This window comes from Scardinius erythrophthalmus (genome assembly GCF_964197995.2).
Source record: "Scardinius erythrophthalmus genome assembly, chromosome: 3".
NCBI lineage: Eukaryota > Metazoa > Chordata > Actinopteri > Cypriniformes > Leuciscidae > Scardinius > Scardinius erythrophthalmus.
Window position 1 is genome coordinate 48,475,234 of NC_138223.1, and position 17,662 is coordinate 48,492,895.

The following is a 17,662-nucleotide window of genomic DNA, read 5'->3' on the forward strand; positions in this document are numbered from 1 at the left end:
ATATAGATGTTTAATATAACAATTTTTCAAATGACCATTTTGCTATTGTGGCATCAGCATTATAACAATTTGATAATCTGCAATTAAAAAACAATATATATTCTACAAAAATTCTTTCTTTTTTTTCTTTTTTTTAGCAGTATAGTGACATCTACAATCAACATATGTATCTCAACAATGGTGACAATCAACAAAGCTTTTTTGTGACTTTAGCTGGTTTTGTGATGATTTCAAAGTTGAGCTGAATTTCTTTCATAGTCACCATTGTTGTCTGTGTCTATATGATCCTGTCAAAAAAAGTTTTGTATAATAACTTTATAAAATCTTTCTGAGTATCACAGCACAGTATTGGCATGGAAAATTTACAACACAACATTTAACAACTCAATCAGATCAATATAAATATAATCAGATCTTAAATAGTATCAATAAACCAGGCCATTACATAATGACAATCATCACTAAAGGGACCAACATCATCTGATTTGAGTTTCTCTTGGATTCCTATCAGCAGCCAGAGAAAAACTAATGTTTAACACTTCTGGTCAAGAGCACAACTAAAGCGAACCCTGATAATCAAACTTAATTATTCTCAATAAAGCATCAACTAAAACATTCTAAACAAAAAAAAAATGTTAGTATGAAATAAATAAAGACTAGATTATAATATCATCACAGAAAATCATACATGTTCTTTAATGATCAATAATACCAAAAGTGAATAAAAAATCATGGGCCTAACATATTTGGATTAAGTTGATCATGCAGTCACACTCAGACATCAAGATTGTGCATATGAATCACAACAATGGTGACAATCAAAACAAAAAAGTCTCATGCTGCAATGCATGATGGGTGGCTTCATATATAATACAATCTCATCCTTGATTCCCAAGCTTCTTTGTTTTTATTGTCACCATTGTTGCAACCACCAGTGTCTGGAGAGAGCTGTGGTGAGGAGACCTGAAGCTCCAGCCAGCAGCGATCAACCTGAAGCTTTCGCCTGCACTCCCACCAAAGCTCAGGAGGGTTGAACCCAGTCTTCATCTGGATGGGAGACCTCTGGGAGACTGGGTCGCTGCTGGAAGAGGTGTTAGAGAGAGCACAGGTCTGATCAACCTGATGCCTGAGTGGGTCCTAACTAGGACTGGGCGATATATATCGTGAGATTGTTATGCGCATCTCGTCAGTAAAGCCGGTTCCTTGATTAGTAGTAAATCACCATCACCTGCTTTCAGATGGAGCAGGATTTACTCTTTGTAGTAAATGCAGCTCCATCTGAAAGCAGGTGATGGTGATTTACTACTAATCAAGGAACCGGCTTTACTGATGAGATGCGCATAACAATATCGCGATTTAAATCGCCCAGCCCTACCAACTAATGGAAATACTGCCCACATAGCAACATTGTGACGGCCCAGATCCGGCCCACATCTGGCACACATGGAAAGATGATCTGGCCCACATGCAGTGTGGACTTATGGCATTTGGGTGGGCCGCTCCTGTTTGCCAGATCTGGGCCACAAGCAGGCCATAGCAATGCCACATCTCAGGCAAGAGCAAAGAAATAAACCAGAACTGGAGGATTAAACAACTCCACAAACAGCATTACCAGCTTCACTTATTACCAACCAGACTGACTTTATTTCTGTCAGACGTCTACAGAAGTTTTTTATTGAGAATTAACAGAGGTTTAACTATAATGTGTTTCATTTAAAGTCACCATTACAGTGAATAGTGTTTCCATTAGTTGGGCTCTTAACTCTTATTATATCTATTGTCTTCTTTGGTGGCTGTGACAGAGTGTTAGTCAAACACATTTGCAGCAGCAAAGAAAGCTAAAGTGAAATGAGATCAGGTGATGATGGTTACCTGTTGATGGTTTTATAATCATCATGAAATAACCTGTTTCACTGAGATAATTTGAAACTCATTATTATGTTGTACCATTAATATATTCTCATCACAAACCCTGTGTTACTGCAGCGTGAGGTCCAGCAATATTATAATTACATACACTGTATTACATACAGTTATGCTGATCCTAACAGAACTGCATTTCCTGCAGACAGGTGTTTTATGACCCCATTCCCTGACCCAAACCAGTTACAATGCAGCTCTAGCCAGGACAAGGGCACACAATGAAATAAACTTTGGCTAACTAAAGGGAAGATGTCAGTGTCTGAAAAGTCTGAGGGTTGCACACCTGACAGGACCTGTGACATTGTTGCATGTGCCAAATTACACAACATTGCCAAAAAAAAAAAAACACTTTTCATTAAATGTTTAATAAAAGACAAATATGCTTAGTTCCTTGAGTTTTATTTCAATTGTTCTTTGTAAAGAAAAGCCAGTGGTCAAGTGCCTGCAACAAGAGATATTAGACACATGCCTCATGCAACAAATAAAAAGGAAAAGTTGGCTTTGGGTTCGGGCCGAATACCGAGCCCGGAGCCTCTCCTCGGACAGCACGCCAAAGATGCATTTATTCTATCTGACTTATTTGTAAGTGTGAACTTGTGAAATAATTCTCCAGCAGCAGTCATCTTTGTTGTAAACAAATTCAACCCAAGCGCTCGTTGGTTACGTGGATGATTACGTTGCGTTGCTCATCTGTCCATCATCATATAAAGCCCGCCCTGATAATTTGATTGGTCCGAACTATTTTTGTTCGGGCATAATAGCTCCTCAACGGATCGAGTCCAGACCGAACTTCCCGACCTAAAAATGTTGTGGGCGGGGCTAAGTTCGGCTGGCATCCAGGCTACTTGTAATTTGTTGTCACAATTTTATTGAGTAGATATAGCGTATTCATTTTTACAGTGAAAGACTATTTAATTTTTTTTAAACATTAACTTCTATAAAATAAGACACTCGTATAACATGTTTTTCTGTCATTCAAGTTGAATTATGAATTTAAAATTCCCAAAACATTCACTCTATTATATAAAATACACGTATAATAATGACACTTTTTATTTCCTGATCGTGATTGCTGTAGTCCTCAGTGTTGTTTGACACAGCAAAGACATCTGAAGAACTTCCTGAACTGCTGTCTGACCTGGACAAGAATGAGACGAGAGGAGCTGAGTGACTTCATGACACCCATTTAACCTCGAAAACTCATGAACCACAGTGGAATTTCCTTATAATAAACAGGTAAGAAAACATGTTTAAAGAGACTAGATTTGCAATTTCAGAAGTAAATATAGATACTTTACTTTTATATACTGTCTCTGAAGAGAGTGAAATGGTTTTCCTATGGAGTGTGATGATAAAATGGTTGAAATAATTACAGAGAACAAAAATTATTTTAAACATGGCTGACCTCATTATTGAGGACACAATAGACCAGGAAGATGAAGGTTCCCTGCTGGGAGTTCAAGATCAGGAAGAGGATCTCCAGCTCCTTCCTGCCATTAGTGAAGAAACCCAGAATCCAGGAGCATCCAAGAATCACAAACTGAGCCAGTGTTTTAACTGTCATAATCCTGCAGAGAAAGAGTTAAAGTGTATTTATTGACTACTTTTTTGTATGGAGTGTTTGAATCTGAATGTTTGTTACTTGGTTTGTTTCATCTGTGAAACTTCAGCGTTCAGATTTTTGAGAGTTGAGTTCAGATTGATGATGATGTTGATGAAGAGAATCATGTTTAACTGAAAAGTAGAACAATAATAATTAATCACCTTGTTTTCCCTGTAATATAAATTAAAATCATGAGGAAACAAGATATGTGCTTACTACTAGTATGACACAAACAGGACCCAGAAAACTCCAGATAAAACCTTTATCAATTTTAATCCAGCACCTGTTTAGAGGAAACATAATATAAGAACTGTATGAACTTGGCAAAAATACTGTCTGGTGTTGACTTTTTTAGTCTTTTTAATATTGTATGTGCTTTTACAGTGTGTGTAAGTTTTTTTTTTATCAGATTAGAAATGTCACAAAAGTCACAAGCTGCATTATTTGCCTCTAATCAAATGAACTTAAAACAACAACAACAACAACAACAACAACAATAACTCACTGTTCGCTGCCGTATCCTTCAGGAAACAGCCCGACAGACACGGCCACCACAACCAGAGCAACCGTATATCCAATCACACACAGGAATCCACTGCTAAGTACCTCCCTCTTTTTGGAGCTGATCTGTGATAGGTTCTTCACACAGATGAAGAGCAGCACAGCTTCAATGAACATCCACACAAAGCCGGAGAGAAAGAGGAACTGCAGCACACCTGATATCACGGCACACAACACCTGGAGATCATGAGAGACGGTTATGATGATTCTCAGTGAGACTGTGCTGAGCTGTAGGGCTCCTTCATCATCCTCACCTGATGAGGGCGTATGAGGCTCAGGAACTGTTGTGTGAGCAGGAACAGAAGGTGAGCCAACAGAAGACTCACACAGATGTTGATTCGAGCCACATTATTCACTCCAGGACTCCACTGACAAAGGGCAAAGGTCAACAGGGCCAAACTGAAGAACACCAGCCCCACGATCACACACACCAAATTCAACAGCTCCAGCAATGAGTCACTCTGAGAAAACATGTCAGAGTACATGAATGCCAAATCTGTGCTGTTCTTCAACGCTCACTTTTAACCCCCTGAGGTCGGCGGTATAGCCGGCGATACCAGCTCGCTTTTTTTTATCAGTGTAAAAGAAACTCATAAATACTCTGTTGACTTTGATTTTCCATAGGAGTTTCATACATCAATCGATTCTGTTAAATGTGTATTATTTTTGTGTATACTCACAATAAAAACAAAGTGTTGTGCTTTTTGCCAAATAAAGAAAAATAAACGTGATGCGAGTTCTGCCTTCTCTCTGTCAGTGTAGTCCATTCTGAAACGCGTCCGAAAATTAACAATAACTCAGCGAATACTCAGTCAAACAGACATACAGTCACACGGGCATGAAGCTTGAATTCTCTTCTTTTAAATGAAGTAATTTATATAAAAAACAAATATTCTCATCTTGTGAAATCTGTATTAAAAGAGAGCGATTCCAGTCGAGCTCATTACAGCTCATTCAAATGTAATGTGACACGCCCACGGAGAGTGCACGCTATTCAAACCCAAATGGCTGAGGCAATCCGCGCAATCCTGTGAACGCCCCCATATCAGCTCGAGAAACACAAGTTTATTCAGATCATTACTTGTTTACACCGTCTCGCAGTGCTGAGGAATAATAATAATGGAAAATGTACCTCAGAAGTGCGGGTATATCGAGGAGCAAGGATCAGACTGAGCTGAGGAATACAGTTGTAAGTTTCTGTTTATGAATGAATGAACGGCAGAGATGACAGTTTAAATTTAAATCACGTGTGTGAATGAATGATGATGTTTTAGCAAACTGTATTGCTATACTGAGTTGAGTAAAAATCGACTGAAATATTTGTTGAAATAAAATGTAGGTTATTTGTATAAGCAACGTATTAAACTGCAAATTAACATGTATATGCCCTAATATTTCATAAAGACAACGTTGCCAGGCGAAATATGAAAGACAACAGATTTGGGTAGATTTGGGTACAGTTTTTACTGTAGAATATACTGTAAGATTACACTTGAACTGTTGTTGTAATTGTAACCTTTTTAATAAAAAAATATATTTACAAGGTAGATGTAAACAAACTATTAAAAGGTAAATATACTTTTTTTTCTTTAAATAATTTGTATTGTGTTTTATTAGTAACAGATTTGGGGAGAGGATAAATATTCCAAAACTGAAAATACAGTATGAGAATTAACTGCACAATTACTAGACCTGTTTACCTTGGATATTATACAGTTTGCAAGCACAATGTGTGAAAAAAAAAATGTATATAAAATATTTGTGTATAAATATACACAATATATATATATATATATATATATATATATATATATATATATATATATGTGTGTGTGTGTGTGTGTGTGTGTGTGTGCATATATATATATGCATATATATATGTGTGTGTGTGTGTGTGTGTGTGTGTGTGTGTGTGTGTGTATGAAGAGTTCAGATGCAAAAGCCTCTAAATGCCATCTGAAATTTTCTTCTAGAATGATCATTTTTATGAAGCTTGTATATTTAAGTTAACTATAGGTGACACACCTGAATGAATGGCACATTAAGTATGCAGGGGCATTGTCTCATCAGGTGTGAACTACTAAATATGCATGATTGTTTACGCTCCATCCACAAATTGCCTTTCCAAACTAAAAGTGTTTTGCAAAACTTAAATCAATGTATCGTTTTATGTGAATGATTAGGCAGGATGATTTTCACTCTAGGCGACGACATCCATTAGTCAAAAGTCTTATTGACATATATTTAGTATGTGTTTTGTGGCCTTATTTCAGAAACTTTCATTTTTAGTTTTTTCAATAACCATGCATAAACATTATTCTCTCAAAAATGAAAACATGTACATACAGTCCCGACTCCAGGACAAACTACTTGGGGGGGCTTTTACAATTCTTAGGTGGTCTTGCGTGACGGGCGGGCGGGGGGGGGGGTGTGTTAATAAGACGTGCGTGAAATGTGATTGGAAATATTTCGCGGGGATATCGCGGTGAAATTTGATTGTTGTCCATCATTCTGCGCAATTGTTGAAAAAGAAAAACGTCACGTCGCAACATTTGAAATATTTGCGTTTTAAACTATGAAGGCCAGCACTTTGAGCGAGAGTTATGTCGGTAGAGAATTACTATCAAATCCCATTCAATTTTTCACTATAGAAAGTGAAAATAAAAACTGACCGATGAGAGCTGAATCTACTCAACATGTGCTGATAACGTATAGGCCTAACCTTTATTTAATTTCTTAATATTTCTCTGGTGGCCCATGGTGAAAAAAATGAGATTTATTTCGTGTTAAACACATTGTTTTTTAAATGAGGACTAATATAACATCTTCATCGCTGCACGTCGGTTATGCAGTGATGCGCTATGAGATTATTGCGGGGCTAATTAATTGTAATATTGATTTGATAATAAAAGTAGCCTAATAATTGTAACAGACCTTATGTTTGATTGTGTATATGATGCATTAATTCTGGATGTGCTGGCGCTCGTTCTATGTGTGCAATGCATTTTAACCTCGGGGCTAGTAGATAGGCAATTAAGGTCATTTTCGGATTTTCCTCTCACGTGTGTGAAAAGACGTTTAATAGCCTAAAGTAAAGAACAGTTCAGGCAGTTCTCGTTTATTGTTATCTTATTCATAAAGTGTTTAGGCGAACCCTGCACGAACACTCAGTCACATAATCATCATTCAGATCACCGCAAGGGGGGGCTTGAGGTTAAGCCCCCCCCCTTGACGCCGGGCCTGTGTACATACATGTGGCTCACATATCATGGTAGCCCTGTTTGTGCTAAATAGAGTGTAATATTTTTTTGCCATTGATATGTTTATAAGCAACTGAAAAAAGCACAAATGTCAGGGCATGTCAGAACATCTCAAGGACCCCAAAAACACCCCAGACCCCAGAGGGTTAATGTTCTCGTACCTCTGATGGGCGGCTGGTTTGCATGATGACGGCGAATGTGGACAGATGAACACAGGAACACACAGTGTAGTTGCTGTTGGTCTCTAAAACAGAACAACCATCTACAATCCACTCGCTGATGTTCCAGTACACACAGGACAGAGAACCGTTGGGGTCAAACTCCTGCAGAAAGAAGAAATAACATGTAGAAAATATAACAACACTGAATATTTGATGTTTTCAGATGTTCATCAGTTCTCAGGTTGGACAAAAACACATTTCAGTCTCTCACTCTGATGTGTTTGAAGGTGAAGTTGACTGGTTTGGTGAGTGCAGTGTTGGTGGTTTTGGGAAGAGTAGCTGAGATCACAGTGGACATCATGGTTTTAATCGTGTCATTTGATGTGTTGAAGAAGTCGGGCTTCAGTAGATTCTCCATTGTGTTATAACTCATGAAAGCCACAGCAGCTGATCCTGTGTGACAGAAACAGAAGCTTACATGTTTACAATACTAAAACAATAACAAAAACAATAAAAAAAAAACATTTATAATAAGCAAATGTGGCTTAGTGGTAACCCACATAGTAACATTGTGTCGGCCCAGATCCGGCCCACATTTGGCCCACATGCAGCTTGGAATGACGGCCCTTGGGCGGACCGCTCCTGTTTGCCAGATCTGGGCAACAAGCAGGCCATAGCAATGCCACATGTCAGCCAAGAGCAAAGAAATAAACCACAACTGGACCTTATCTGAGCCACAAAATCTATGTATATTAAATATAGAGTCATCTCAGCGTTAATAAGCCTGTTAACAAGCAGAATCACTGAAGGAAAGAAGAGAACAGAAAAAGAGACGAGCAGAAACACAAGAACTACAACTGACTTCAGACACAGTCTTAGATGAATCAACTGAAGAGAAAAGAAGACATTAAATCTGTGAAGATCTCAGCAGAGGAGGATTAAACAACTCCACAAACAGCATTACCAGCTTCACTTATTACTAACCAGACTGACTTTATTTCTGTCAGACGTCTACAAAAGTTTTTATTGAGAATAGGGCTGGGCGATATATCGCGCGATATTGTTAGGCGCATCTCATCAGTAAAGCCGGTTCCCTTGATTAGTAGTAAATCGCCATCACCTGCTTTCAGATGGAGCGGTGTTAAATTAACACTCCTGGGGCGAATGTGTTGCCTGGGGCTGTAAGTGTATATGAGTCCACACTCAAGAGTGTAAAGTGTTAAAATAAGAGTGTTAAATTAACACTCAAGACTGTTAAAGGTAATGAGATAATTAAGTGATTAATTTAGTGATGATTGAACATTATTGAAGACACCTGATGTTAGCAAGCAGAATCACTGAAGAAGAAAATCACAAATTGTAAGTTACCATTATTGTGATGGGTGTTTGCTTTAGTTGGGCTCTAGACCATTTTATGTATACTTTAATTTTTACTGTTGTTTGTCTGCTGTTATTGATTTATAACAGTTAAATGAACAAAGTAAAGTGTGATCTGATAGTATTGGTTATGTTTTGACATAATCATGCTGTGATCTGAAAAAGAAAACTTATTGACATAGTTTGGTTTGATTTGTTAGCTGCAGTTTTGTGATTCTTCAGCTTACAATTATCAGTATTTTACTTGTAATTCAAAAATATTTAATAAACATTGTCCTGATCAAAAGACTTTCAAATGAATTTATTTAGAAACACAGACATCAATAATCAGCCTGTGAATCTCAACAATGGTGACAATAATAAAGCATGTTGCAGTGGCTGCCACCAATCACAACTCATTAATGGCTCCCATCATGCATTGCGGTATGTATAAATTATGATCTGAATTGTCTATGTAATTTACTTTTCCTAATTGAATATTCTGCTCGTCACCATTGTTGAGAAACATTGACTGAATCTTGACATCTGTGTGTGCCTTAAAAAAAAAAAAAATTGTAATAACTTTAAGAAATATTTTATATTATATTAAAAATTCTGGGCATTTATGCAGATTCACAGTAATGCTGCAACCAACAACATACATCGAAGTCAGAAAGAAGGATCTTATTAAGTTCAGTGATAAAGTTCAAATGATGAATGTCATAATGTAACCAACACTATTAAAACACTTTTTTCTTTGCTCATCTGGCAGTTATAACTCAGATACAACAGCCAAACAAAGTCTAAAGTAAACACATAAGGCTCAAGAGACCAACTAAAGCAAACACCCATCACCACAATGGTAACTTACAATTTGTGATTTTCTTCTTCAGTGATTCTGCTTGTTAACATCAGGTGTCTTCAATAATAGTCAATCATCACTAAATTAATCACTTAATTATCTCATTAACTTAAACACTCTTGAGTGTGGACTCATACACTCCCAGGAGTGTTAATTTAACACTGGATGTTTCGCTGTGTACAAAGAGCCGTAGTTTACTGACAAGCTGAGCCATATCGCATTAAATATCGCTGGCGATACGTCCGCGATATTAATGCGATATGGCTCAGCTTGTCAGTTAATTACGGCTCTTTGTAGTAAATGCCGCTCCATCTGAAAGCAGGTGATGGTGATTTACTACTAATCAAGGAACCGGCTTTACTGACGAGATGCGCATAACAATATCGTGCGATATATCGCCCAGCCCTAATTGAGAATTAACAGAGGTTTAACTCTAATGTGTTTCATTTGAAGTCACCATAACAGTGATTAGTGTTTCCATTAGTTGGGCTCTTAACTCTTATTATATATTTTATCGGTTTTTGGCGCTGTGATAGTGTGTTTGTCAAACACATTTGCAGCAGCAAAGAAAGCTAAAGTGAAATGAGATCAGGTGATTATGGTTACTTGATGGTCTTATAATCATAATAAAAATAACCTCATTCACTGAGGTAATTTGAATCTAACAATTGTGTTGTACCATTAATATATTCACATCACAAACCCTGTGTTACTGCAGCGTGAGGTCCAGCAATATTGATGATAACTCTAAGATGTTTCAAACCTACTTGTTTCATTGTTGTTCTTGGCGATCCCAATGAGATCGATGTCCACAGAAGAATTTGTTGTCTCAAGTCGAGGGATTTTATCTAAGGTGACCTGTGGTCCAACCATGAAGACTTCAACCTCTGATTAAAAACAAACAAGCAGTTATGTGATATATAAATTTATTTACAATTATTATATTTTTATGAAAGTCCAATTCCATTGAATTTGCACAAAAGACAAACAAATAAAATGAATATTCACTATTGTTGGGTTTTCATCTCTGATGAACCCTTTAGGTTTACTTATATTAACATTTATTCAGTTAACAGATTAAATTAATCACTATTAACTGTAAGGTCATCTTGAGGTCGAATGTTAGATCTTACAGTACACTGTATAGCCAAGTACTGTACAAGTGCTTCGGTTCCCAAGTGGTATAACTTCCAAATCCAAATGTCCAAAATGTCCTTAAAATCAAACAATTTTTCATGGTTTTTCAGGATGAGTGTTTATCAGGACACAGACCTGTCCATCTGGAACCTGTCTAATGTGACGAGCTTCTACCAAATGATGAATGACTTTGAACCAAAATACTGACCTTTGACATCAACAACAAAAAGAGCAGTAAAATATTTGTAATTCTTCACAGTTATGTAGTTACTGTAGCTGCATTTACCGTCCTCACCGTCTGACACCCGTGATCCACCGCTGCTCTCTAGACTATATAAACTCCCTGACATCATATATAATCTCAGTTTCATCATCAATAATAACAGTTTCTCCACTCACCTACAACAGCAAGAGTCAAACTGACATTGTCACTCGTGTCTGTCGGCTTCACCAATGTAGAGATGAGTTTCTCACTGGTTTTTAACACACGGTTTCCATAGGAGGCTAGTTCAGCTGGGCTGACAGATGATGAAGATGATGAAGATGACTCTAAAATCTTCCCTGAAGCGTTGAAGGCCACAGTCAAAATGTTGGTCACAGTCTAATTTATTGATCAGATAAACAGTGTCACAGTAAATGTCAACAGAGCAAATAAGACAGCACTGTTTTGTCAATCATATGTTATCTACAGTATATAACTGACAAATGTTTGATTATTTGATTATTGTTCTCTTGAAGACTTACAGTCACAGAGAGCACTTGTGATGTGATGTTCTCGATCTTCTCAAGAAGATTTTGGAAACAGTTCTGACTCTGAAATCACAATTGTGAAAGCTGTTGATTTTGATCATGTTTTTCAATATTAACAGAGAGCCAAACATGTATTGTTACTGCACTGAAGGTCACTGTGAAGGTTCAGTGATGTTAGTACAGACACACAACACAAATCTACACAGCAAAATCCCCAGTGTTAAATTAACACTCCTCAGTGTTTATATGTGTCCACACTACAGAGTGTTAAAATTAACACTGAAGCAGTGTTGAAGTTAATGAGATAATTAAGTGATTAATTAAGTGATGATTGGCCATTAGTGGTGACACCTGATGTTAATATGCAGAGTCATTGACGGAAAGAGAAAAAACAATAACAGAAAAAAGAGAAACACAAGAACTACAACTGACTTCCAGTCATTACACATTGTTGCACTTATTATTACCAGTTTGACTTTATTTCTGTCATACATCGACAAAAGTTCTTGAGATTCAACAGAAGTTTAGATGGTAATGTTTTCTTGAATTATTCTTTTCAAGTTACCATTATGGTGGTCAGTGTTTGCTTTAGTTGGGCTCTTGACTCTTTTCATTTTGTTAATATTTGTTTTTTCTTTGGTTGCTACAACACTGTGTTTATAAAGCACATTTGTTACTGCAAGAGAAAACATGACCTGCTCACAATATGTTTTGGTGATAATGACATTATCATCACGTAGTGTCCTGATTCACTTATGTAATTCGGAGTCTAAATCTTTGACTATGCTTGATGTCTCGTTTTAGTATTGGTGATTCTAGTCCTGTGATTCTACAGTTTGAGATCCAACAGCAATATGAACAATTTTTAAAATACTTTGAGCTAAGAAGTTATTGTGTTTAAACACACAGACATCAAGAATCAGCATATGCATCTCAACAATGGTGACATTAAACAAACTAGTGACAAACAGATCAACTCTGAACATCACAAAACAAGCTACTAAAGTCAGAACAAAACAATAGCAAAATAAAAGCCAACAGAAAAAACAATGAAAATTACAGGACAATTCAGCTGCATAATTTATTCATGCTGCAATGCATGATGTCAGCCATTGATGCGTTCTGATTGGTGGCTCCCATCATGCACTGCAACATTAAGCATTTGTTTGATTGTCACCATTGTTGAGATTCATATGTAAATTCTTGATTTCAGTGTGTGATTTTAAAAACTTCAAATGTTTAAAAATGGCTGGAAGTAACTACTGTTTTGAAAAATTAATAAAACAATTAGATAATCAGTTTAAAATGCTGGATGACATCATTGAATCAGGCCACTAGTAATTTCATCATCAAAACATAACCAGGGCTGCATTTCCAAAAGCATCTTAAGCCTTACTTGACTGCAGACCAACTGCAACAAATGGTCTATAAGATCAAATTAGGCTTGCGATGTTTTCAGGAAACACAGCCCAAATCATAGTTACTCTTGCCACAACACATATGCTCTATAAACACAGAGTTGGAGCAGCCAGGGAAATACTAATGTTCAAAAGGAAAGGGTCAAGAGCCCAACTAAAGCAAACACTGGCCACCATAATGGTGACATGAAACGAAACATTCCATAAAACATTACCATCTAAACTTCTGTTAAATCTAAATAAGACAGTGTGTAGATGTATGACAGAAATAAAGTCAAACTGGTAAAATAATAAGTGCAATAATGGCTCGAAGTCAGTAGTTCTTGTGTTTCTCTTTTTTCTGTTCTTGTTTCTCTTTCCTTCAGTGAGTCTGCTTGTTATCATCAGGTGTCACCACTAATGGCCAATCATCACTTAATTAATCACTTAATTATCTCATTAACTTCAACACTGCTTCAGTGTTCATTTTTAACACTCTGTAGTGTGGACACATATAAACACTGAGGAGTGTTAATTTAACACTGGGGATTTTGCTGTGTAGCAACAATAAATAGAACAGCACATACATATTTTACATAACGGATATCTACAATGCATATTTTATTGCACTACTCTTTGAACTAATAAACCATTTCCAGTTACGAATTGAGCAAAAAAAATTAATATTGCATAAATACATAAAAAAAAATTGTGCATAAAAATACTTGCTCCTCAAAGCTCAGATGAAACCCAATAATAACCCAGTTTTTTTTTTTTTTTCCCGTCACCTTACTGAATTTTTCGTCAACGATACCAGGGACACCGAAGCACCGGGGAACATGAAATTTGGTGGGCATGTAGCCCCACTAGACTTCTAAGGAAAAATTTCGTTTGGTCCCCGGGGGCCACTCCCCCCCCGCGCTGGGCCCCCCCAAACCCAAAAAAATGCAGTTTTTCCTAAATAACTACCTGAACCGTGGCACCGAGGATGAAGAAATTTTTATGGTATGTTGGTCTACTAGACTTTTACGGAAAAATTTTGTTTGGTCCCCGGGGGCCACTTCCCCCCCCACCCTGGGGCCCCCGTGAATTTTTCGTCAACGATACCAGGGACACCGAAGCACCGGGGAACATGAAATTTGGTGGGCATGTAGCCCCACTAGACTTCTAAGGAAAAATTTAGTTTGGTGCCCGGGGGCCACTCCCCCCCCGCGCTGGGCCCCCCCAAACCCAAAAAAATTCAGTTTTTCTTAAATAACTACCTGAACCGTGGCACAGAGGATGAAGACATTTTTACGGTATGTTGGTCTACTAGACTTTTACGGAAAAATTTTGTTTGGTCCCCGGGGGCCACTCCCCCCCCCCCCCCCGCGCTGGGGCCCCCGTAAATTTTTCGTCAACGATACCAGGGACACCGAAGCACCGGGGAACATGAAATTTGGTGGGCATGTAGCCCCACTAGACTTCTACGGAAAAATTTCGTTTGGTCCCCGGGGGCCACTCCCCCCCTGCGCTGGGCCCCACCCCAACCCCAAAAAAATGCATGTTTTTCCTAAATAACTACCTGAACCGTGGCACCGAGGATGAAGAAATTTTTATGGTATGTTGGTCTACTAGACTTTTACGGAAAAATTTCGTTTGGTCCCCGGGGGCCACTTCCCCCCCCCCTGCGCTGGGGTCCCCGTAAATTTTTTGTCAACGATACCAGGGACACCGAAACACAGGGGAACATGACATTTGGTGGTCATGTAGCCCCACTAGACTTCTACGGAAAAATTTCGTTTGGTCCCCAGGGGCCACTCCCCCCCCCGGCGCTGGGCCCCCCCAAACCCCCAAAAATGCAGTTTCCTAAATAACTACCTGAACCGTGGCACCGAGGATGAAGAAATTTTTATGGTATGTTGCTCTTAAGGGCCCACATCAACCTAGCCCATAATCACTCATTTGTGATTTGCGCCCCTCCCATAAAAAATGAAAATGCAATATTATTCTGCTTTAATCGCCCCTATCTTCAGTGGAGATGTTCAGAACTGCACCATATTTCATGTGTATGATTAACTTGACATCCTCTGGGGGTATCCTCTGCTAAGTTTTGTAGAATTTCATCCATGGGGGGGTATAAAATAAATTCATTTATGTGCACATTTAGTGACTGTACACTCATCGGCCTGTAGATGGTGCTGTTGAGCGAAGGGTTGCTGGTTTAGGATGATACTGTCACACACACACATGCAGGAATACAAACAAACGCAAGCATGCACACACACTGACATCCACACGCACAGACACACACCCATACACACACATACAAATCCACATGCACAGACACACACACACAAACACACACGCGCACACATGTACGCACACATACATACACGCACAGACACACACACACACACACACAGACACACACATACACAAACACACACACATACACACACACACACACACACACACACACACACACACACACACACACACACACACACACACACACACACACAGACAGACATGCACATACTATTACTTTATTTAGGTATATACATAAACACGCAATACAGCCAAATTACTCCACGTCATTTATTTTTGTGGAAAGCCAGTGCAGGCCTGAGCGGCGGTCATATTTTGTACCGCGATGCGGTACATCTAGTTACTAACCAGACTGACTTCAGGGGCCCTATTTTAACGATCTGAAACGCAAGTGTCAAAGCGCAAAGCACAAGTAACTTTGTGGGCGGGTCTCGGCGCTGTTGCTATTTTCCCGGCGGGATAAATGACTCTTGCGCCCGGCGCAAATCTAAAATGGGTTGGTCTGAAGTAGCTTCATTACTCATAGGTGTGGTTTGGGCGTAATGTGAAATAAACAAATCAGAGCATCATCTCACATTCCCTTTAAGAGCAGACGTGCTTTTTCCTTGGCGTATTGCTATTTTAACGGCGGATTTGCCAGGCGCGCGCCAGGAGCGGTTCACAGCCGAGGAGAGCAACGCTCACGTCACGGCCGTAAAAGAGAGAGAAGTGACATTGGGGATGGAGAAACACACCCAAATTAGCTTCGGTTAAACAGGTATATAATAATGTGGGCAAATGTGTAAGCTAGATGTATGCTTTTATAATAAACTATCTATCTATCTATCTATCTATCTATCTATCTATCTATCTATCTATCTATCTATCTATCTATCTATCTATCTATCTATCTATCATCTATCTATCTATCGTTTGTAATAATATGATTTGCAAAAATGAAAACTGCTGCTTCTGTGTAGATTAGAGAATCAAAGTGTGTGCGCGTTGTGCACGCTATACATTATGTTCAAGCATGCGCCCTTAAAATAGCATAATGAACAACGCGCAACGTGCCACTGACTTTAGACTATTTTTTTTCTGGCCAGTGGCGCAATTGTTTTATGGAACAGTAAAATAGCACCAGGGATTGTTTGCGCCGGAACACGCCTCCTTTTTTTGCGCTGAACCGCCCAGGGAGCGCAAGTTCATTCCCTAGTCTAGCGACGTGCTTCTGTGGAGGGAAAAGCGCGCTTTGCGCGGGTGCAAAATAGGAATGATACATGCGTCTGTGTACAAAGTCAATTGCGCTGGGTGCAAGATAGGGCCCCAGGTGTCTACAGAAGTTCTTATTGGGAATTAAGATGTTGTTTATTAATATGTTTTAGATGTTGACGTTTTATTATTTCCTTTGGCGTTACCATGATGGTGATCAGTGTTTGCTTTAGTTGGGCTCGTGACTTTTAAACATTATATTTTCTCTTCTTTATACAGTTTGAAATTCAGCAATGTCATTATTATTTATGAAGGATGATGAATGCATAATTAGACACAAACATGTGAATTACTATGTCATTTAGACACAAAGAGACATTGAGTGAATATGAATCTCAACAATGGTGACAATCAAAAGCTTCATGCTGCAATGCATGCTGGGTATCTACCCAGCTAGAAATGTTTTGTTCTAAAAACGTTCTGAGAACATTACCATGAAGTTCTAATAATGTTTTCAGCGGGTAGTTTTATTTTGGTTGCCAGAATGTTCTCCTAAAACGTACAAAGCAAAAACTCCAGTAATAAAAAGTTAATGAGATAATTAAGTGATGAATTGAGGGATGATTGACTATTATTGAAGACATCTGATGTAAACAAGCAGAATCACTGAAGGAGAAAATCACTATTTTTAAGTTGCCATTATGCAGAATAGTGTTTGCTTTAGTTGGGCTCTTACATTTTTTACTTTAAAATTTGTTTGGCTGTTGTAAGGACATTCTTACACATTATAACTGCCAGATGAACAAAGAGAAAAAGTGATCAGATGTTGTTGGTTATGTTTTGAAATAATCATCGCTTGACCTGAATCACAAAACTCATTTAAAGTCTAATCTCTGACTTAGATTTATATTGTTGATTACAGCACCACTGTGATTTTAAAAATGAGATCCAGAATGTTCAAAATAATCCAGAGAATTTCTTAAAAGTTTTTTTGATTTTTTTTTTTAAAAAAAGAAAAACCATTTTTTTAGGCACAAACAGACATCAAGATTGAGTGTATGAATCTCAACAATGGTGGCAAACAAAATAAATAAGACAATCCAGATCATAATTTATTCATACTGCAATGCATGATGGGAGCCATGAATGGG

The 17,662-nt window shown here is 38.1% G+C and overlaps 1 protein-coding gene across 1 annotated transcript in view; it reads right to left on the reverse strand.

Annotated features, from left to right (window-relative positions):
- Nucleotides 1-2,958: 2,958 nt before the first annotated feature.
- The window catches only part of LOC308687934 (adhesion G protein-coupled receptor E1-like), a gene marked incomplete at its 5' end in the record, with an annotated part of 38,225 nt that continues 23,521 nt past the window's right edge, over nucleotides 2,959-17,662 (reverse strand). The window contains 10 exons of the mRNA XM_081360752.1: nucleotides 2,959-3,061; nucleotides 3,329-3,491; nucleotides 3,566-3,657; nucleotides 3,743-3,809; nucleotides 4,032-4,264; nucleotides 4,342-4,548; nucleotides 7,509-7,670; nucleotides 7,780-7,961; nucleotides 10,494-10,613; nucleotides 11,263-11,424. Coding sequence (XP_081216878.1) covers nucleotides 3,005-3,061; nucleotides 3,329-3,491; nucleotides 3,566-3,657; nucleotides 3,743-3,809; nucleotides 4,032-4,264; nucleotides 4,342-4,548; nucleotides 7,509-7,670; nucleotides 7,780-7,961; nucleotides 10,494-10,613; nucleotides 11,263-11,424 — 1,445 coding nt within the window. The 3' untranslated portion in view covers nucleotides 2,959-3,004. The remainder of the gene's footprint in view (nucleotides 3,062-3,328; nucleotides 3,492-3,565; nucleotides 3,658-3,742; nucleotides 3,810-4,031; nucleotides 4,265-4,341; nucleotides 4,549-7,508; nucleotides 7,671-7,779; nucleotides 7,962-10,493; nucleotides 10,614-11,262; nucleotides 11,425-17,662) is intronic.